Source organism: Acomys minous (assembly GCF_964271855.1).
Source record: "Acomys minous genome assembly, chromosome: 12".
NCBI lineage: Eukaryota > Metazoa > Chordata > Mammalia > Rodentia > Muridae > Acomys > Acomys minous.
The window spans coordinates 94,578,544-94,599,553 of record NC_140493.1 but is presented as its reverse complement, the minus strand read 5'-3'; the positions used below and the strand labels follow the sequence as shown (position 1 = coordinate 94,599,553).

Below are 21,010 nucleotides of genomic sequence, written 5' to 3'. Positions count from 1 at the left end.
TGGCACAAATCACGCGTGGGCTGGCCCCGTGGAAGCCTGCGTCCTTCACCTTGCCTTCTGCCTCCCTGAATCTAATCCTGATATCCCTTCCGCCGAACCGACGAGGCTGTGGGAGGACAGAAAGCGGTACACGTTCAAGCTTTCCCTCCCCAGACTTGCTGAATGTGGGAGATTCGGCCGGCGGCTGCAGATCCTATTTTAGGATTGGGGTGCCCAGCTCTCCTCCCGGCTCGCCGCCGCCGCCGCCGCCGCCGGGGGTAGGTAGGGGGCAGCGCCCGAGGCCTGCTTTCTCTGGGCTGGCCGAGCCTTTTTTGACAAGCTGATTGCGAGGAGGGGATTGGCTGATCCAGGCGTGACGCCGGTAACAACAAAGGTGGAGTTGGAAGAAATTAGATTAAAGGAAAGGAGGAGGGAAAAAAAAAATTAAAGGGGGAGCTAGCAAGCGACTGGAGGCTGAGACCAAGGGGAGACGCTCGAAGCTCCGTTCCCGGTTCCGACTTCCCCCCTTGGAGCCCTTTCGCACAAACGCGGCGGAATCTTGCTCTAAACCCCAACCCGGGCCGCGGCCTAGTTACGGAAGCCGGGGGTAGAAGGGATGGCCGCTCTGCTGCGTCTTGAAACGTCACCCCAACTCCCACTGACACCTTACTACGACCCAGGGGAGAACTTTTCGCTCTAACTCCTCGGATCCTACCGCTGGCTAAGAATGGGGTGGGGTGGGGTGAATCGAGAAGAACCAAAGATTCGCTCTGAAACCCGGAAGGCCCTCGCCGGGCACCGAGGCCAAACGAGGCGGGGTGGCTTCCCCGGCATCTCGATGTGTTGCAAACCTAGGAGCGTCTTTTATTTTTTCCGTTTCTGTAACATCCCTTTCGCCCCCACCCCGCTTTAGCTTCAGGGTTGCAAAAGCAAGCAAAGCAATAAAAAAAAAAAAAAAGAAAGAAAGAAAGAAAGAAAAAGACAAAACCTGCGCACACACTCAGACACACACCAGTGGCGACAGGGGAGAGTTGGAAAAACGCAGGAGAAGAGGAGGAGGCAGGAGACAGCGGGGATAGAGCAATGGGAGCGGGAGCAGGCAAGATCCCTCACAGATTCTCCCGCCTCCCCCCTCCGGCCTCAAGCTGCCTCGCCCGCCCCGGCAGGAGAGCGAGGAGTCGGGCGAGCAGATGGAATGGAGCTCGCTCTAGGCAGCTGGCTTGGCCGGAGACTGGAGGAGCCGCCAAGCGACCGGCTGATTGGAAGAGAAACGCAGAGCGATGGAGGCGGGGGTAGGAGGACGATTTCTCTGCGGGGACTGGCGGCGGCGTACACGCCCGGGTCGGGCGCTGCAGAGCTTGGCTAGCTTTCAACCCGCGCTCGGAGCTCCAGCCCCGCGCACCCCCGCCCCCCGCCCTGCCGGCGGCCCCGCAGGTGAGTGAGAGCTGGGAGCAAAAAAGAGCCAAATGTCGAAAAACAAAAACAAAAAAAAAATCCTCTGCCTTGAAGAAAAAAAAAAAGAAAAAAATTTTTTCTTATGTCTTTTAAATTTTTTTTTCGTGAAGCCCCCTCGAGCGGTGGGAGGGAAGGGGTGAGGCTGAGCCGCCCGGAGGAGGCGGAGGGGCCAGGCGAGGCCGGGGCGGCCCGGGGAGGCGGCGGCGCCAAGGCGACTCTGACGGGCGAGCGCTCGGAGCGGCGCCGCGCTGCGCCGAGGCGGGCGGGCGGGCGGAGCGGGGCGGGCGGAGCGCGGCGCGTGGGGCTCGCCATTAGCCGTCGCTCCGCTTCGCCATCTCGGGCTTTGTCTGGAGAGTCGCTGCCCCGGCGTCGGCAGCTGGGGAACTACGGCTCGGCTTTTCCGCCCGCCGTACTGCCAGGTACCCTCGGGCCCTCACTAGCACACACACGCTCGGTAAGTGAGCCTCGATGCCGGAGATTTCGGGGGAAAGGGGTTGCTCCCCGGCGGCGCCAGTCTCCGTGCTCCACGCGCCCCGGGAAGGCCTGGGAAACCACGCCGGGCTGGATTGAACCGGCTCCCAGGGCGACTCTTCGGTCGGGGCCGAACGCTCCAGGCCGTTTCCCGGGCGTGAGAAAGAACAAGGAGGATTTTTGTTTTTGTTTAGGGTACTGGGAGTATATGTAAGTTTCATGAGTGCCGTTCGGCAATAAAGGGAACCCCGGAGGTAGGCGCTGAAGCCTCGTTCCGAGATCGGGCAGCGTGAGCCCCAAGCCGGAGGCCACGCTCCGGGGACCGGGGTGGTCGCTAGCCCGTTCGCGGAGGCGGGAGAGGGGGACAGATCAGGACTGGGCCGGAAGACCGAGCTTAAGCTGGGAGAACCTGGAAGAGAGCTCCAGAGCAGGGCTGCCGGCACCCGCGAGGCTCGCCGGCCACCCCCCTGGGCACCCTCCTCTCCACCGCCGCACCTCGGCCCTTCCTCCCTCCCCGGCCAAGCCTGCTAGTTCCCCCGCGGGGCTGGCGAGGTCGCTCTCGCCGCCTGCTTGCCCGCCCGCCTCGGCTCGCAGCACCGCCGCCATCCGGGCGGCTGCGTGTCTCCCTGCCCCGGCCCCCCCCCCTTCCCCGGCGGCAGCAACAGCAGCAGCCGCCGCCGCCACTACCACCACCCCCCTCCCCTCCTTCCTTGCCTCCGCCTCGGCCGCCCGGGTCCCCCCAGCGCCCGCCCCTCCTCCCAGCTGCCCCCCGCGGAGCCCGCCCGGGCAGGCTGTGGGAGGGAGCGGAGCCGGCGAGGCGGGCGGGCTGGCGCTCGCTCCCCGGGGGTCGGTGTGCGCTCTACGGGGAAGGACGCGCTCGCTGCCCCGCTTCTCCCGCCCCCCCTCCCGCTCCTCCTCCTCCCTTCTCCCTCCTCCTCCCCGCTCCGGCGGCGGAGGCTGCTGCGGCGGCGGGGGGTGTGCGAGCTGAGGCCGGGGCCGGCAGGCGGGCGGGCGGGCTGCCTGCAGGCGGAGGGCGCTGTGCTTTGTGCTTTTCGCCGCGAGGAGCAGCAGGCAGCAGCCACCGCCGCCACAGCAGCAGCAGCAGCAACAGCCGCCGCCCCAGCGCCGCCGCCGCGCCCGGAGGAGGAGCCGCTGCCGCCGCGGGAGGGAGTTGCGGCTGTGCCCGGCCGAGCGGGGGAGGGCGCCGCGCTCAGAGCCGGGAAGGGAGCCGCCGGAGCGGGGAGCTCAGAGGCCGCGCTGCGCCGGGTAACCGAGGCGGCGGAGGACGTGCGCTGGGGCCGGGGCTAGGGAGCGAGACGCCGGTGCGGCAGACGCCGGGCGGCGGTACCGGGGAGGACTGTAGACGAGCTGACCGGGACACAGGGAAGGGCGCCGAGAGCCGGGGGTAGAAAGGGCAGGAAGCGAGGCCTAAGTGAGGCCCCGGGCGGAGGAGCCCGCGCTTCTCCGGCCGACAGGCGCAGTTCTCGCCGGCCGCCGGAGGGGGCGGCGGGGCCGGTGAGCGCAGCGCCCCCGCCTCGCGGCCGCCGTCCTCCCGCCCTCTGCTTGGCTCCGCTCCCCGGAGGCCGGGGCGGGGGCGCCGGCAGGGCTGGGCCGCAGACTCGGGGAGGAGGCGGCCGTTCCCACCGCGGTCGCGCCTCTGCGCCGGACTTCTTCCGTGCGTGTCGGGGTAGCTGGGCGGTGGCGCCGTCTCTGGCCCCGGGGTGGCTCGGGGGCGGGGGACAGGCTAGGCCGCTTCTCTCCGGCTGCTCGCTTGCCCGGACGGGCGGGGACCGCGTTGGGAGGTCGGGAGGGGGGAGCAGCGGGAATCCGGATCTGGTCCCCGGGGGCGGTGCGGCCGCTGCGCTCCCGGGCTGGCGGCGGCTGCGCTGCGTCCGGGTCCCCGCCGGGTTGCGGAGGCGGGGGGAACCGGCCGGGGGGAAGCGGGAGGAGGAGACTGGGGCGCGTGCCCGCTTCAGTGCCCGCGCGCGCCCTTTACCCGCCCTTCCTCCCCCGCCCTCCAGCCTGGGGCCTCCCCGGGGCGGGCGCTCAACAAGGAGGAGGAGATTTTTTTTTTTTTTTTTTTTGGCCCGGGTGGGGGAAGGAGACCGGAGGGCGGGAGCTAGCAGCACGCGGGAGCTGGGATCCGTCTCGCGCGTGGGCAAGGGAGGGCGCATGCGGCGCAGCCTGACTGTAGGGTCTGGAGTAGGGAAAAGAGGGGCTCACTCCTACACTCACCGATGAGGTCTGTGTGCCTCCTGGTTGGGTCTCGCTGAGAGTGCGGACCGATGCCCCCTCCCTTGTGGGAGGGGGTGGGATAGAAAGCCCCCCTCCTCTCAGCCTACCTGAGGTGGGTCTGGTGTCTCTTCGAAAGGGTGAGGTGGCTTTGACCCCGGGTTGCCCGGCCAGCGCGACCGAGGAGGTGGCTGGACAGCTGGAGAATGAACGGAGAAGCGGACTGTCCCACAGACCTGGAAATGGCCGCCCCCAAAGGCCAAGGTAGGGGCCCACAGCTTCTGTTCTCTTCAGTTTTCTCACATGAACTCACCACCTTCTAAAAGGTTCCTCTAGGCTTAGATGTGTGTCCAAGGAGAGGGTCTTAAGTCTGTACACACTCAAGCATCTGTCACCTGAGGGGTTTAGCCAAATCCAAAAAACTTGACCAAAACTTGAGAGGCAGGGCAGGTCCGTGTAAGCCTGCTTTCTGGGGTCCCTAGTTAGCCTGGAGTATTAGGTCCTTACCCTCGGAAGAGGGGAAGATAAGATTTTTGTCAGTGGCAGGTAGAAATCAAGGAGGAGTATTTTGGTGGTTTAGCACCCCAAGCCAGAGGATTTATAGATGGCTAGGTCCTTCTGTCAGCAGTGTAGTGTCTGCTTAGTGGAGGGCAGTATGAAGCTGAGCAGCTGGCAATGCTTGTGAGACATAAGGGGGGGCAGAGGATTATGGGTCCATGTGACCTTCTCTGCCGAAACCCTGGTCCAGGTTACCAGATGCAAATGAAAGTGAAGAGCTCTTCTGCTTTCCCCCAGCTCAGCTTCCAGGGCTGCCATCCTCCAGAGAGGCTCTGAGCTGTCTCTCTAGGCTGCACTTAAGCAGCTGCAGACAATTATTAGCCTGAGATGCCCTTTTGTCTTCCTTAGGAATTGGGCTAAGAAGGCAACTTGGAATTTTGGGGTTCTTCAGAGTGCAGGGCCTGAGGACTCTGCCCACCTGCACACCTTTTCTCAGAGCTTGCTTTGTGGTGGTCTTACGATTGAATCCCATCTTATTTGCCAGAAATCCTCCTTTGGCCTTTCTTAACGTGACTATGAGGCAGGCGAGTGATAGAGGGGGCAGGGGTGCCTTATTGGCCACACCCCCAACCTCAGGCCTACCCAGAGCTTGACCACATTTAGACATGTTTCTCCCCTGCTTCGCATCCTCTCTGATGAGCCATTTAGCCATAGGGCCCCAAACCGCTATAGCTTAACTCTGTCTCATACAGTAAGAAGGGCCCATGGCAGCCTAGCATGTTAGAAATGAACAGCGTTGAGGGGAGGGAGAGGTGGTGGTGTCTGGTCTGGTGTCCCTGCCCTAATCTAATATGGAGCCACAATTATTTCTTATGGCTGAGCAATGTCCAAGGCAAGATGCCGTAACTGAGATATGAAGCAACCAGGGGGCCGGGCAGTGGTGGCACACACCTTTAATCCCAGCACCTGGGAGGCAGAGGCAGGCGGATGTCCGTGAGTTCAAGGCCAGCTTGGACTACAGAGCGAGTTCCAGGACAGCCAGAGCTGTTACATAGAGAAACCCTGTCTCAAAAAACAAAAACAAAAAAAAAGAAGGAGAAGAAGGAGAAGCAGCAACCACGGGCTTTGGGAAAGACTGGGGAATAGACCATGATGACTTCTCTCTCACACCTCACAGACCGCTGGTCCCAGGAAGATATGCTGACTTTGCTGGAATGCATGAAGAACAACCTTCCATCCAATGACAGCTCCAAGTTCAAAACCACAGAGTCACACATGGACTGGGAGAAGGTTGCATTTAAGGATTTTTCAGGAGATATGTGCAAGCTCAAATGGGTGGAGATTTCTAATGAGGTAACTGAGCCTTACTCTTCTGACACATGTAAATACATCGCTGCACATACTTTTATCTCAGAGAAAGTGGGGGGAAGGTGAGGCGAGCCTGTCACCTGGGGCAGGAAGGAGTTCGTTCTCCTGTTCCATCTGTCAGCTCTGACTTAGGCCTTATGGGAGGAACCGGCCTGGGCGATAGCAGCAGCCTAGAGCTCACAGTTCTCCCAGGCTTCTGGGGGGGGTGGGGGGGTGGGGGGAGGGATTGGGGGGGTGAATGAGGTGCAGGCGCGGAGGCTACATTGTAATCACTCCGTCTTGTCCTCACTGCCCTTAAATGTGCCCAACTGCTTGGGCCTCTGCAGCAGGCATGAGCTAGTGCCTCGGGCACAAGTTGCCCATAATGTAGGCCGTTGGTTTGTCTCCTCCTCCCGCTGTGGTGGGAAGTAGCAATAACATTGGAAAGGGAGGCTGCCCTGTGGAGTGCTGTTTCCCAAATCCCTTCCTCCTTATTTCTTTCTTCCTTCCAGGTGAGGAAGTTCCGGACTCTGACAGAATTGATCCTTGATGCTCAGGAACATGTTAAAAACCCTTATAAAGGCAAAAAACTCAAGGTGAGTTTCTAGAACGAGGAGCCCTGGGGTCAGGGAAGAGGGTTTTAAAGAATGGGTGGTATCTAACCCCCACTTTGCTTTGTTCCAGAAACACCCAGATTTCCCAAAGAAGCCTCTCACCCCTTACTTCCGCTTCTTCATGGAGAAGCGGGCTAAGTATGCGAAACTCCACCCTGAGATGAGCAACCTGGACCTGACCAAGATCCTGTCTAAGAAATACAAGGAGCTTCCAGAGAAGAAGAAGGTGGGGGAGGGGCCTCTGGCTGGGGGAGGGAGCAGCTGGTGCCGGTCCGTCAGGGGGATGGGAATAGGGACAGAGGAACTCCACATCAGGGGTGTGGCTGAGTCAGTGCAGTAGAGTGTAGTGTCTTTGGAGGCTACCGCTGGTTATCTGTCCGCTCCTGGGCCCACACATGGTCAGACAGGCCTTATTGCAGGGGGTCACCTGGAAGGCATTCACACTGCTCTTGTAGCCCATGGCCAGTCACACTTCAGCATCCTCCCTTTCCAATCGGTGCAGTTTTTGGTGGTGTTTTTTGTTTGTTTGTTTGTTTGTTTGGGTTTTTTGTTTGTTTTTGGTTTTTCGAGACAGGGTCTTTCTGTGTTAGCCTTGGCTGTCCTGGACTCGCTTTGTAGACCAGGCTGGCCTCGGAACTCACAGCGATCCGCCTGCCTCTGCCTCCCGAGTGCTGGGATTAAAGGCATGCACTACCACGCCCGGCTGTTTGGGTTTTTTGTTTGTTTTTCCTTTTTCTTTTTCGAGACACGGTTTTTCTGTGTAGCCTTGGCTGTCCTGGACTTACTTTGTAAACCAGGCTGGTCTCAAACTCACAGAGATCCACCTGCCTCTGCCTCCCAAGGGCTGGGATTAAAGGCGGCGTGTGCCACCACGCCCCGCTGTGCAGTAGCTCTCTACCTACTGTGCTACTTGAGTAGCTAAGAGACCCCAGGAAAGGGGGATTGTCCTGATCTTTGTGAGCAAGGAATTGGGGCACAGGAAAGCCTGGTCATTGGGTCTTAACCACCAATGATGCTAGAGCACACTCGAATTTGGAACCTCTGCCACACCACAAGTGAACTTGCTTCCACACAGACAAGGGTGAACGTTGTTTTTCCTCGAGTCAGGCTGCTCCCTATGGAAGTGGACCACTGTTTCAGATAGTCAGGGATACGTCCCTTTAGGTAAAAGTTGTCCTGATCTCCTGGCCAGGGAGGGATAAAGCCAGACACGGCTAAGGGGGGGTTTCCTGGAAGATAGGAAGCAAGATATTGAGGAGTTGAGCACATTAAAAAGAAAAACGGAGAGGAATGAGGAGAGAGCTGAACACAAAGGAGAGCTGGTGAGTGACGAGACCAGTGGAGAGACCTCAATGAGGGGCAGCCAGGGACAGGAGATGCACGCTGGAGGGCAAAGGACAGAAAGTTGTACGCGCCAAGCTCCTCAGAAATGGCACAAGCCAACATACCGGGCAACCAACCGTTTTTCTGAATTATCTGGCTGAACACTCGCGCCCTTGTTGCTAAATCCAAAGTGGAAATAGGCTTGGGTGGGGTAAAACGAGCTGTCTATGGCCCATACCGAAGCCTATGCATGCCACGCACTGCCAGAGCTGCAGTTGACCTCATGGGTGAGGACTTGGGACAGTGACTACACATACCACCAACAACCCCCACCCCCCCCCCCCAGGGATGAGAGGGCCAGAGGCAGTGGAGAGAGCATTAGTGTGGGCACATCGGTTTGTATTTGTCTTACTCTTGCCAATTGACTGTGTATGGGGCCTTCAGGTAAGTCACTTCACTGCTCCTGTTTTGGGGTGTAGATGGTGAGCCAGACAGAACCTTGAGATCCCTTTTAGTTCCAAAAACTTGTCTGAGGAAGACTGGGATTGCCCCAAGGAGGCTACGCTCTGTATCTGGCTTTCGTTGGGGAGATGAGCTGCCTCCTTGTACCTGGTGCTTCTCACAGGAAAGGGGAGGAGCCTGGTTCTGATGTAGGCCTCAGGCCCCTTCCAGTGCTGTGGTGACCCTCTACAACAGAGGGAGAAAGGAAAGGGAAAGATGCACCTGAGGAAAGGGGAGAGAGGGGTTCTGAAAGAGCCTGGGGCTCCAGGAGCCTAGAGACAGGAGGCAACAGTGGCCGGGAATGTGAGACGATTCGTTGACGGACGGGGAAGAAGCTCCAGATTCAGGACGTTTATTGGAATGTGATTTGTGAGGCAGGAATTCATTTTGTGTCCCTTCAGCAACAGCCTCTCTCTCCTGCCTTAGAATTTAGCTTCCCTGGTTCACTTAGCCACCCTACAGGGGACAGACCAACATCCGCTGCCACAGAGGGCTGGGAAGAGGGAGCACCAGTAATGAGACTCAGGAATTCTGTGGTGGTGGAGAAAGGGGCGGGTAAGGCAGTCCTAGCCTGTTACTGTTCCGCCGGGTGGGTGATGCACTGTCCCCTGCCTTGGGAAGACTGCCTGTAAACCACTGGCTATTATTAGTCACCAGACCTCCAAGTGACTGAAGGCACAGACACCGCCTATCCAAAGTTGTAGCAGGAGGCAAGGCAGTCACAGGAGGGTGGCTTTTCTAGAACTGGGTGAAGGAGGCCTTTGGGTCCTGGATGACCCCGTCCCCTCCTCCCCTCAGATGAAATATATTCAGGACTTCCAGAGGGAGAAACAGGAGTTCGAGCGAAACCTGGCCCGATTCAGGTAAGGCAGAGGAGGGCCACGGGGTGCTGGGTGTGGTCGGAGGAACACACTGGCTGGAGACTAGACCTGACCATCCGTCAAAGATGGTTGGTTTGCATAGTGTCAGGTTCAGGGGCGAAGACACTGAGCTGAAGAAAGGCCTAGAAGGCTTGGCTTGGGCATTTAGCTGGGGTCTGCCAATAGCAGTATCCCCCCCGCTGACCCTTGCTCCGGTCCCCTGGCTAGGGAGGATCACCCTGACCTTATCCAGAATGCCAAGAAGTCGGACATCCCCGAGAAGCCCAAAACTCCCCAGCAACTGTGGTACACCCATGAGAAGAAGGTGTATCTCAAAGTGCGGCCGGATGTGAGTGTCTGGCCAAAGGGTAGGGGTGGAGGGCACACGGCGGTGGCAAGGGGGGAGCCGCGCCAGGTGGCTGGGTATGGTGCAGGGGAGCAGGAGAGGAGGCCCCTCCCCAGCGGTGGGGTTGCATGGACAGGGCCTGGGCCAGCTGGCGTGTGAATGAGTGTGTGTGTGAGCCTGTCCCTTGCACCGAGGTGGGTCCCTGCCTCTCCACCTTAACCCTCCTGGCCTTCGGTGGACACTTGTGTGACCTCCTGTGGCCCGAGGGGGCGGGGCCTCTGTGCCCCTCAGCCCCCTCCCCCCTGCCCCTGGCTGCCTGTGTGTGTCTGACGGCTTTTGGTTTGCAGGCCACTACGAAGGAGGTGAAGGACTCCCTGGGGAAGCAGTGGTCTCAGCTCTCGGACAAAAAGAGGCTGAAATGGATTCATAAGGCCCTGGAGCAGCGGAAGGAGTACGAGGTTAGGCTTCCGCTGCGCTCCTCCCCATCCGGCTCTTCACGAGCCTCTACCCTCTGACTAGTGCCACTGCGTTCTGCAGCTGGCAGTCGTTCCTTGACCCTCTATTGAGGGAGGGGCCTTTTGGGCCCCTCACCTCAGCCCCTACCATCTCACAACCCCCCCCTGTCCCACGGAGAGATCTCAGGCTAGGGCAGAGCAGGGCAACATACTGCAAATGACACAGCAGGCACACAGACAACACGTGGCCATCCCCAGCTTTGCTCCCTGCCTCCCCTCCCCAGCGGCTCTCCCCCCCCCCCTTACGGCGTCCCGGCTAACCCCGCACCCCGTTACCCTCCACTCCCCTACCTCACTCTGCAGGAGATCATGCGTGATTATATCCAGAAGCACCCGGAGCTAAACATCAGCGAAGAAGGCATCACCAAATCTACCCTCACCAAGGCTGAGCGCCAGCTCAAGGACAAGTTCGATGGGCGACCCACCAAGCCGCCTCCGTGAGTCCTGCCCTGGGTGGGTGGAGGAGTGGCCAGGTTGAGCAGCAAGAAAGCCTGTTGCTACTTGCTCATGGGCCTGCCTTCTGGATTCAACAGGAACAGCTACTCGCTGTACTGTGCCGAGCTCATGGCCAACATGAAGGATGTGCCCAGCACAGAGCGCATGGTGCTATGCAGCCAGCAGTGGAAGCTGCTCTCCCAGAAGGAAAAGGATGCTTATCACAAGAAGTGCGACCAGGTGCGCAGGGCAGGGGCCAGGCCATCCTTAATCTTTGGGTCCTGTCTTGGAGTGTCAAGCATGAGGTTTGCCTTGACCACCTGCTTTTCAACTTGTGCAGACAGTTCCGGCTCTTGTCTGCCATCTTTAGGGGGTGAGAAGGCTACACCCAGTCCCTAGGGGCCTACCAAGGATTACTGTCCCAATGTACTGGAGGCTATCCCCAACTGACTTGAGTCCCCCTTACTTTCGTAGAAAAAGAAAGATTATGAGGTAGAGCTGCTGCGGTTTCTCGAGGTGAGTAGCACAGTGGACAGAGGGCACACAACTTGGCAGGCCCTCTTGTCTGAGGAGCCTACCCGCTGCAACTTTGTGCCTTCTTCCCAGAGCTTGCCAGAGGAAGAGCAGCAGCGGGTCCTTGGGGAAGAGAAGATGTTGAACATCAATAAAAAGCAGACCACCAGTCCAGCCTCCAAGAAGCCTTCACAGGAAGCTGGCAAGGTGTGTCCCACATACAGCTAGATGGGGGCGGAGCCGCTCACTTGAGGCTAATGGTAATTGTACTCCTGACCCCTCTCCGTGCTTCCCTTAGGGCGGCTCTGAAAAGCCCAAGCGGCCTGTGTCTGCCATGTTCATCTTCTCAGAGGAGAAGAGACGGCAGCTGCAGGAGGAGCGGCCTGAACTCTCAGAAAGCGAGCTGACACGCCTGCTGGCCCGCATGTGGAACGACTTGTCTGAGAAGAAGAAGGTAAGGCCTTGGAGAGTCCAGCACCAATCTCCCCAAAGGGCCGCACCCGCGCGCGCGGTGTGGTTCACACGTGTGCCAGGGCTCAGATGCTGGGGCGGCTCTCTGGGCCGGAAGGCGGGAAGCTGTCAGCTGGGGTTGTAGGAGTGCAACCCCATGGCTGGGGCGGAGCCTGCAGGACGTCAATGCTGCCTACAGCCTTTGCCGGCCCCGCCCTCCTAGCCAGCAGCCTGCAGCAGCTTCTGGGTAGGCTTAGCGCGCCCCCTAGAGGTGGCCGGTAATGCTAACGCCCTGGCTTTCCCATAGGCGAAATACAAGGCTCGAGAGGCTGCGCTGAAGGCACAGTCTGAAAGGAAGCCAGGTGGGGAGCGTGAAGAGCGGGGCAAGCTGCCTGAGTCGCCCAAGAGAGCTGAGGAAATATGGCAGCAGAGTGTCATCGGAGACTATCTGGCCCGATTCAAGGTGGCAGGGAGTGGGAAAGGCTTGGTTTTGTGGCCTCCAGCAACAGAACCTCTCCTACAGCTGACGTCCCTGGTTTGTACCTTAGAATGACCGAGTGAAAGCCTTGAAAGCCATGGAGATGACTTGGAACAACATGGAGAAGAAGGAGAAGCTGATGTGGATTAAGAAGGCAGCAGACGACCAAAAACGATATGAGGTGTGAAGGGCCTGGGCGCCTGCCTCCATGTAAATAAATGGGTGCCGGGCCGGAAGTGCCAGCTTTGGCTCAGACCCTGAATCAGTCTCCTTGGGAGTCAAGAGTTCCTCCAGCTCAGAAAGCATTTTGGAATGGTCTCACTGCCTTAATTAACCTTGAGCGTTTGGATTACAAGTCTCACCCCAGGCACTTTCTCCCGTGACGGTGGGGTTGGGAGTGTGGCTGTGCATGACCTTTCCGTGTCTCTCCACAGAAAGAGCTGAGTGAGATGCGAGCCCCACCGGCTGCTACAAACTCTTCCAAGAAGATGAAATTCCAGGGGGAGCCCAAGAAACCTCCCATGTAAGCTTGGGGCTGGAACCAATCCTGGTGAGGACAGGACTTAGAAGGTGGCTCCTTAGGACTCTGACCACACCTGTGTCACACATCCACCCCCCCTCCACCCCCCGCCCTGCAGGAACGGTTACCAGAAGTTCTCCCAGGAGCTGCTGTCCAACGGGGAGCTGAATCACCTGCCGCTGAAGGAGCGCATGGTGGAGATTGGCAGCCGCTGGCAGCGCATCTCCCAGAGCCAGAAGGAGCACTACAAGAAGTTGGCGGAGGAGCAGCAGAAGCAGTACAAGGTGCACTTGGACCTCTGGGTCAAGGTGAGCAAGGGAAGGGAGGCACCACGCCAGCCGCACCCCCCTTCATAGTTTCCACGGTGACTCGGAAGTCCTGCAGGGCAAGGACACTGGCTCTCCTGGAAGCTAAGGGAGCCAAGGTTGCATAGTTAGAGAGACGTTCAAATCGACTGCGTTTTTCTTCCAGCCAGGACCCTGGAGACTTGTAGCGCCTGGCTAGGCTGTCAGTCTCTAGTATTTCCACTGCTTTGGTTCAACAGTGAGGAGAATTGCCTGTTAGTCAGACAGAGAGATGGTAGGCGTGCAGTGTTCTGGGATTTTGTCAATCTCTGTCATCTCATCAATTGCTCGAAGACTGGGGTCGGCCGAGCGGAGTTGATGTTAGGCCTCATGAATCATGGGGGTGGGGTGAGGCTTTGGAGTTTAGGAAAAACCCTGAGTGTGGAGTTACAATTTGGACATAGGAGTCGGGGGAAGTTGATAAGGGGGAAACTGGCTGTTGTTTCAGGGTAACTCAGAGGTGGGTGCTTGTGACAGAATCAAGAGCTGTGTTCTGGGGGGGGCTGGAGAGACGGCTCAGTGGTTAAGAGCGCCGCCTGCTCTTCCAAAGGTCCTGAGTTCAATTCCCAGCAACCACATGGTGGCTGATAACCATCTGTAATGTGATATGGCGCCCTCTTCTGGCTTGCAGGAGTACATGCAAGCAGAGCACTGTATACATAATAAATAAATAAATAAATCTTTAAAAAAAAAAAAAAAAAAAAAGAGCTGTGTTCTGAGCCCCTAAGAGCTCTTGCAGAGACCCAAAGTACGGGGGAGGCTGAGTGTAAAGATGAGCGATGTGCTAAACTTGAGCGTGTGGCGGGGGAATTCTCTTGACTCCCAGCTCCTCTCTCCCCAGAGCCTGTCTCCCCAGGACCGCGCAGCATACAAAGAATACATCTCCAATGTGAGTGAGAGCGGGCAGCGGAGGGGGACGTTGGGGGGCGCTCTCCGCGGGCTGGGACTCACCTGCCGCGCCTCCCTCTTTCCGTTTCCTTTCTGGTAGAAACGTAAGAGCATGACTAAGCTTCGAGGCCCAAACCCCAAGTCTAGCCGGACCACCCTGCAGTCCAAGTCGGTAAGGAGGAGGGGGCCCCCTAAGATGGGCGGGGTCTGGCGAGGTGGGTGGTTCCCGTCGACTGGTATATGTCTCCACGCTTCCCAGGAGTCTGAGGAGGAAGATGATGAAGAGGAGGAGGAGGACGACGAGGAGGAGGAGGAAGATGATGATGAGAACGGGGACTCCTCTGAGGATGGCGGGGATTCTTCTGAGTCTAGCAGCGAGGATGAGAGCGAGGATGGGGATGAGGTGGGTGGACAGCATGGCGGAAGGAGGGGGATGAGGTGGGTGGACAGCATGGCGGAAGGAGGGGGATGAGGTGGGTGGACAGCATGGCGGAAGGAGGGGGGATGAGGTGGGTGGAGAGCATGGCGGAAGGAGGGGGATGAGGTGGGTGGACAGCATGGCGGAAGGAGGGGGGATGAGGTGGGTGGACAGCATGGCGGAAGGAGGGGGGATGAGGTGGGTGGACAGCATGGCGGAAGGAGGGGGATGAGGTGGGTGGACAGCATGGCGGAAGGAAGGGGATGAGGTGGGTGGACAGCATGGCGGAAGGAGGGGGGATGAGGTGGGTGGACAGCATGGCGGAAGGAGGGGGATGAGGTGGGTGGACAGCATGGCGGAAGGAAGGGGGTTGTAGAGGTCAGGTGGTGACTGCAGGGTCTTTATTCTCCCAGAATGACGACGATGACGACGACGAGGATGACGACGAGGACGACGACGAGGATGATGACAATGAGTCTGAGGGCAGCAGCTCCAGTTCTTCGTCTTCAGGGGACTCCTCAGACTCTGACTCCAACTGAGGCTCAGCCTCCACTCTGGGCAGGGAGCCAAGGAGAACCCCTGCAGAGCTCACCCCCCAACTGACCGCCTTTGTCTCTCCCTATGTTCTCTCCCCTGTCCCCACAGCCTCCCCCACTTTCTTTCCTTCTTTTTAAAAAAAAAAACAAAAACTCAGTGGGGGGTAGGAGGCCACATGAGCCTGGACAGGGGCTCTGTGGCCTTGGAGCCATCAGTTCCAAGGGTTCTCCCGGGGACAGCAACCATCAGACTGAGCCAGCACTGGACCGGCCCACCCCGTCCCCCCCTTTCTGCACTTGCAGTTCCGCAACGGACAATGGACCGGGGAGTTTGGGGGTGGGAACGTGTCCTTAAGAGTTCAGTGAGGCCCTCCACGCCTGCAGCCTGCAGCAAGGTGGATGTTCAGGGCGGGGGCCCTTCCTTCCCAGAGAGGTTTGCCACCTGGACCCCCCCCCTACACACATTGAACTGGAGGGAGAGTAGGGTGCTGCCTCCCAAGAAAGCAGGCGGTGTCCGTGTCCCTCTCCCCTGCCCGCGCAGGAAGGGGCTGCTTGGACCCCTTCTCAGGGGAGGGGCAGAGTGTTTTTTATATATGTGTATATATTTTTTTTTTAAGCTCTGAGCTGTCAACGAGACGTTTCCTACCGATCTCGGCTGCCGTCTATGTTGTCATTTCTGGGGGGCAGGAGGGGGCAGGGTGGGGTGGGTTGAGACTTAAATGGTTTGATATGCATACTGCGTGCGTGTGTGTGTGTGTGTGTGTGTGTGTTTGTACACACCTGTGAATGTGGGAGTGTCTGTGGCAGCATGGATGCACCTGTGAATACAGGAGTCTGTGAGTGCGTGTGTGAGAGAAGTGATCTGTCCTGGAACCTGCCTCTTTGTGAATCTGGGAAAAGGGTTGGTAAAGGCCCGGGAGATGGTGGCCCTGGCAGGAGCAAGCCAAGGCTGCCCAGTCCCTGCAATCTTCTACTGTGCCTGCCTTCTGGGTCCATTGTGGAGATCATCGGAAACACCTGATGCCAAGGCCACGCTTCTCTGAGCTACTGCAGGTCTGTGCTGTCCAGCAGGAAAGTGGAATGGGACAGATAATGGCATGAGCTTTAAAGCTCTTCTTCAGTGGGAAAGGTCTCCTGACTCATCCAAGGGGGTCCCCTGGGCTGCAGAAGGTGCCCTGAGATCTACCTATGTGTCTCCTGCCTTCCCCCATGTCCTCTGGCCACCCCCCCCCATCTCCTTTGATTTCTCAGGTCTTGCTTCCCCCCACACACACACCTCCGCCCCTCTATCTGGGGAAGGGGCTGCAGAAGATAATTTCTGCACCAGGCCCTCCAACCCTTACCAGCAGGTTGGGACCTTCTGGGTCCCAAGTCGCCTTTCCTGTGATTTTTTTTTTCCTTACTAATATGTTTTGTTCATGCTATTGGGTTTTGTGTTGCCCTATCTTTTGCCTCTTGAATGAAAGCCAAGGGTAGGAAAGTAGGTTCTCCACAGAAAGTGGCTGTAGCCCCGCTGCCAGTGCCCCGCTGCCAGTCTCTCCTGAAGGCAAACATTTGCCTGGACTGTGTGATTGAGATTCCTGAAGAGAGACCTCACGCACACACTGTCCTTATTTTAAAAATTGAGTACCAGGGTTTTTAAGTTCCTGAGAGGGCTTACAAAGAGCCCTGTCTTCTTTTGTTGTTTTTTGAGACAGGGTTTCTCTGTATAGCCTTGGCTGTACTGGACTCACTTTGTAGACCAGGCTGGCCTGGAACTCAAGAGATCCACCTGCCTCTGCCTCCGTAAATGCTGGGATTAAAGGTGTGTGCCACCATGCCCAGCAAACTGCATTGTCTTGGTTGAATGCCCTGGAATACCTGAGTGAAATGTGTTTTCACCTAGAAATAAGTTGAACACAACATGGGCTCTTCCTATTTCAAGTATTGAGACTGCTTACAGACAGGGCCGTGGGGGTGGAAGGGTTGGTGCAGTCAGGTTGCCCAGGGTACATGTTAGCACTGGGACCCTTCTCCCCCTTTTTCTAATATTTAAGGAATATTTTGTAGGTTTCAATATCCACCACACTTGAATTTGTACCATGGGAATGGCTTAGACATGTCTGCCCCAGATTAAGGCCCACTGTGGAGGTTTTGTTTTCCCTTTTTTTGTACAATAAAGTGAAAAACAAAGGTTTGACTTCTGTCTGGTCACTGGAATAAGTAAGTGGGTGGCAGGGGTGACCTAATAGCAGGTTTGACATAAAACCGGGGAAGCCGCCAGGCTTGATCCCACCACTTGGGAGGCAAAGGCAGGTGGATCTCTGAGTTTGAGGCCAGCCTGGTCTACAAAGAGAGCCCAGGGACCGCCAAGGCTACACAGAAACCCTGTCTTTAAAAAAAAAACAAAAACACACACACACAAAAAAACACTGCTGACGCTGGCTTGTTTGCCCTTTCTGGAGTCATGAAGATTCCACAAGCAGCCTGCCACCTTCACCTTCCTCCCCAACTTTCAATTCGGCCTGCTCACCTGGGCTTGGGGAGTTGGAGAGTTAGATGCGTTTTTCACCCAGAGGGCATTGCTTTAGGAAAGGAGGTTATTATCCACTGGGGTGAAGGGTTCGTGCAGACGTGCCAGACCTTGTAGCTGGCTTAGTTAGGGAGAGCCAGGCTTAGCTAGGACTCCACCCAAACTTCTGAGAGCAAGCAGCTAGCTAGGACCAGACGACTTGCTCTCTGGATTAAGACCTGCCTTCCCTGCACAGGCTTTGGCTAGGTTCCTGGACAGGTGACTGGGTGAAAGGTATGGATTGATGCTATCCCACACTTTAATTCCTATCACTCTTCAAAAGTCCCCACTTAGCATTCCCCAGAATCTATTTTTCCCCCCCCCAGAGTCTCTTTTCCAGTCGTTAACTTACTTGTCATTACTCCAGGGTACGTTTGTTTGCGTCCTGCCCTCTGGCTGACTCCACTACGGTTTGCCCTCACTAGTCATTCCTTCCTGAATATTCCTGTATATCCTCAGAAGCCCTAGTTTTCACCCATAGGGAGCCATTTTAAAAGGTGGTATCCAAAAAAAAAAAAAAAAAAAAAAAAAAAAGAGCCAAAAGGTGGTATCCAACCAGGCATGGTGGCACATGCTTGCAATCTCAGTACTCTGGAGGGTGAAGCTAAAAAAAAAGAGCTGGGAGTTCAAAACTAGCCTGTGCTATGTAGCAAGACTGTCACCGCAAATAAAAAGTGGCATCTGCAGGCACTGCTTGCTGCGGCTTGAGCATCTCCAAACTCAAGTTGAAACTTAATATGATAAGAGTAGTAAAGGGGTGGGACTTTTAAAAATTGCATCTGAAGCCGGGCGTGGTGGCGCACGCCTGCAATCCCAGCACTCGGGAGGCAGAGGCAGGCGGATCGCTGTGAGTTCGAGGCCAGCCTGGTCTACAAAGTGAGTCCAGGATGGCTAAGGCTACACAGAGAAACCCTGTCTCGAAAAACCAAAAAAAAAAAAAAAAAAAGAATGATTAAAGTGCTGAGCGTAGTGTCGCACGGGAGGCAGAGGTAGGTGGATCGCTGTGAGTTCAAGGCCAGCCTGCCAGCCTGGTCTACAAAATGAGTCCAGGACAGCCAAGGCTACACAGAGAGACCTATCTCAAAAATACAAAAAAAAAAACAAAAAAAATGTAATAATAATAATAATAATAATAATAATTAGACTTGAATTCCAGCACTCAGGAGGCAGAGGCAGGCATATCGCTGTGAGTTCGAGGCCAGCCTGGTCTACAAAGCAAGTCCAGGACAGCCAAGGCTACACACAGAAACCCTGTCTCAAAAAACCAAAAAAAAAAAAATTGCATCTGGTGCTAGGCGGGGTGGCATACGGCTGTAATCCCAGCCCTCAGGTGTACATAGTCTGGGCTAGCCAGGGCTACACTGTCTTTTTAAAAAAACTAAACAAACAAACGAAAGAATAATAATACATTTTACTTTTTTTTTTTTTTCGAGACAGGGTTTCTCTGTGGAGCCTTGGCCATCCTGGACTCACTTTGTAGACCAGGCTGGCCTCGAACTCACAGCGATCCGCCTGCCTCTGCCTCCCGAGTGCTGGGATTAAAGGCATGCGCCACCACGCCCGGCTAATAATACATTTTACAAATTGCATTGAGAAACCTGGTGTGGCCAGGCGTGGTTGTACATGCCTTTAATCTCAGTACTCAGGAGGCAGAGGCAGGCAGATCGCTGCTTGGTCTACAAACAAAGTGAGTCCAGGACAGCCAAGGCTACACAGAGAAACCCTGTCTCAAAAAACAAAGCAAAACAAAAAAACCAAAAATTGCATTGAGAGAAAGAGACAGACAGAGAGACAGAGAGACCACAGAACAACTTGCTGGAGTCAGTTCTTTTTAAGAGATGATATGATTACAAGAGTCTGCCCGTCAGAAATCGACTAAGGCATTATGGGAGTTGGGAACCTGATGAGAGGGTGATTTTGGCCACACACACACACACACAGAGACACACACACATGTCCTGTATGCGCATGTTCACTCACAGTCCCATCGTGTCGACGAGCTGTGTGAAAGTTGTGCTTCTGTGCTTTATAATTGACCCAGCCTGCAGCACTCTGTGACAGGAGCTTCAAATCATCCAAGATCTGATCCTTGTCCAGATGTGTAGGCGTTCAGCTACCCAGCCTGAGATCAGGGAGGTGGGCTCCAGGCCAGCCTGTTTCACATGCACCGTTTTGTTGTTGTTTTGTTTTTAGCTTTTTCAAAACAGGATCGCTCTGTTTTCTGTTTTTTTATTTTCTGTTTTGGTTTTTGTTTTTCCTTTTTTTTAAGTTTTTCAAGACAGTTTCTCTTGTAGTCCTGGCTGTCCTGGTCTCGCTTTTTCTTTTTGTTTTTTGTTTTGTTTTGTTTTGTTTTCGAGACAGGGTTTCTCTGTGTAGCCTTGCCTGTCCTGGACTCGCTTTGTAGAGCAGGCTGGCCTCGAACTCACAGAGATCTGCCTGCCTCTGCCTCCCGAGCGCTGGGATTAAAGGCGTGCGCCACCACTGCCCGGCCTTACTTTCATCATTTTATAGCCCCTACCATTGGTCACTTTCTGGAAAGATTTGTTTGCAACAGGCAAAATGGTCTTAAAGCCAAATTTGAAACTGGGTGTGGTGATGTATCATTGTAAATTCCAGTACTCAAGAGGCTGAGTCAGGAAGATTGCTTAGGGCTTGAGGCCAGCCTGGGCTATACAGTAAATTTCAGCCCACACTGGTCTAGAGTAAGCCCCTGTCTCATAAACCCAAACACACAAATCTAAGGTAGAGCCTACCTGTGATCCTAACTACTTAGAAGGGTCACTTGAGTATAGGAATTCAAGACCAGCCTGGAGGCCAGTTGGTGGTGGCGCGCGCCTTTAATCCCAGCACTTGGGAGGCAGAGGTAGGCAGAGCTCCACGAGTTCAAGGCCAGCCTGGACTAAAGAGTGAGTTCCAGGACAACCAGACCTGTTACACAGAAAAACCCTGTCACAAACAAACAAACATCAAGACCAGCTTGGGTAATAGAGAGGCCTAGTTACCAGGAAGAGAAAGAAAGAAAGAAAAAGAAAGGCAAGTTGAGTGTGGTGGCATGTACCTGAAATTTAAGGACTTGATCAGCTGAGGCAGGAGAATTACCACAAATTTGAGGCCAACCTGAACTACACAGACCCTGTCTCAAGAATGAATAAACAAGTAATCTAAAACAACAACAACAAAAAGACTGGGTGCAGTGACATGAACCTGTAATCCCAACACTCAGCGTGTGGTTCTTTTTCCCCCCATTATGTCACACACACACACCCCCACCCCCACCCCCACCCCTCACCCCCGTCCCCCGCCCCCAGCACCTAGCAGGTTGATGCTGAAGCATACACAGTCCAGCCAACCTGGGGCACACAGGGAGAACTTGCTTCCAAAACAAACAAACAAACAAACACAACAAGAACAGTGATTACTTCTCTGCTCAAGACTTACTGTAATTGCAATACAGGAGAGGCTGAGGCATGAAGGTCAGGAATTCAAGGTCATCCTTGGCCATATAATCAGTTTGAGGCCAGCTTGGTCTCAACAAATTGTTTATTTTTTCTTTTTCCTGAGACAGGGTTTCTCTGTGTAGCCTTGGCTGTCCTAGACTCACTTTGTAGACCAGGCTGGCCTCGAACTCACAACGATCCACCTGCCTCTGCCTCCCGAGTGCTGGGATCAAAGGCGTGCGCCACCACACCTGGTGGCAAATTTTATATACATATCTCTTTCTCTTTTTACCACGTTT

General features: G+C 55.9%; 1 protein-coding gene across 5 annotated transcripts; it reads left to right on the top strand.

Moving 5' to 3' along the window:
- Nucleotides 1-264: 264 nt before the first annotated feature.
- Nucleotides 265-14,876, top strand: UBTF (upstream binding transcription factor). Of its 5 annotated transcripts, none has more exons than XM_084748053.1 (21): nucleotides 265-1,413; nucleotides 4,277-4,401; nucleotides 5,813-5,988; nucleotides 6,495-6,578; nucleotides 6,667-6,822; nucleotides 9,219-9,283; nucleotides 9,509-9,629; nucleotides 9,974-10,084; nucleotides 10,445-10,578; nucleotides 10,675-10,816; nucleotides 11,051-11,092; nucleotides 11,183-11,296; nucleotides 11,388-11,543; nucleotides 11,847-12,002; nucleotides 12,088-12,198; nucleotides 12,452-12,540; nucleotides 12,656-12,845; nucleotides 13,723-13,770; nucleotides 13,870-13,941; nucleotides 14,029-14,172; nucleotides 14,601-14,876. In XM_084748053.1, the coding sequence occupies exons 2-21, from the start codon at nucleotides 4,344-4,346 to the stop codon at nucleotides 14,724-14,726; spliced, it is 2,295 nt and encodes a 764-aa protein (XP_084604179.1). In that variant the 5' UTR covers nucleotides 265-1,413; nucleotides 4,277-4,343; the 3' UTR covers nucleotides 14,727-14,876. The 5 variants fall into 5 exon arrangements, with proteins under 5 accessions (XP_084604179.1, XP_084604178.1, XP_084604177.1 ...); XM_084748052.1 differs by lacking the exon at nucleotides 265-1,413 and adding an exon at nucleotides 1,701-1,888; XM_084748051.1 differs by lacking the exon at nucleotides 265-1,413 and adding an exon at nucleotides 2,727-3,171.
- Nucleotides 14,877-21,010: the final 6,134 nt, after the last annotated feature.

What these genes read in the sequence shown, in the direction of transcription:
- UBTF (XM_084748053.1), top strand. Translation starts at nt 4,344, where the DNA reads ATGAACGGAGAAGCGGACTGTCCCACAGACCTGGAAATGGCCGCCCCC. An exon ending in CGAAACCTGGCCCGATTCAG is followed by an intron (nt 9,284 to 9,508) that starts GTAAGGCAGAGG and finishes TCCCCTGGCTAG; the next exon opens with GGAGGATCACCCTGACCTTA. An exon ending in AGCTGCTGCGGTTTCTCGAG is followed by an intron (nt 11,093 to 11,182) that starts GTGAGTAGCACA and finishes CCTTCTTCCCAG; the next exon opens with AGCTTGCCAGAGGAAGAGCA.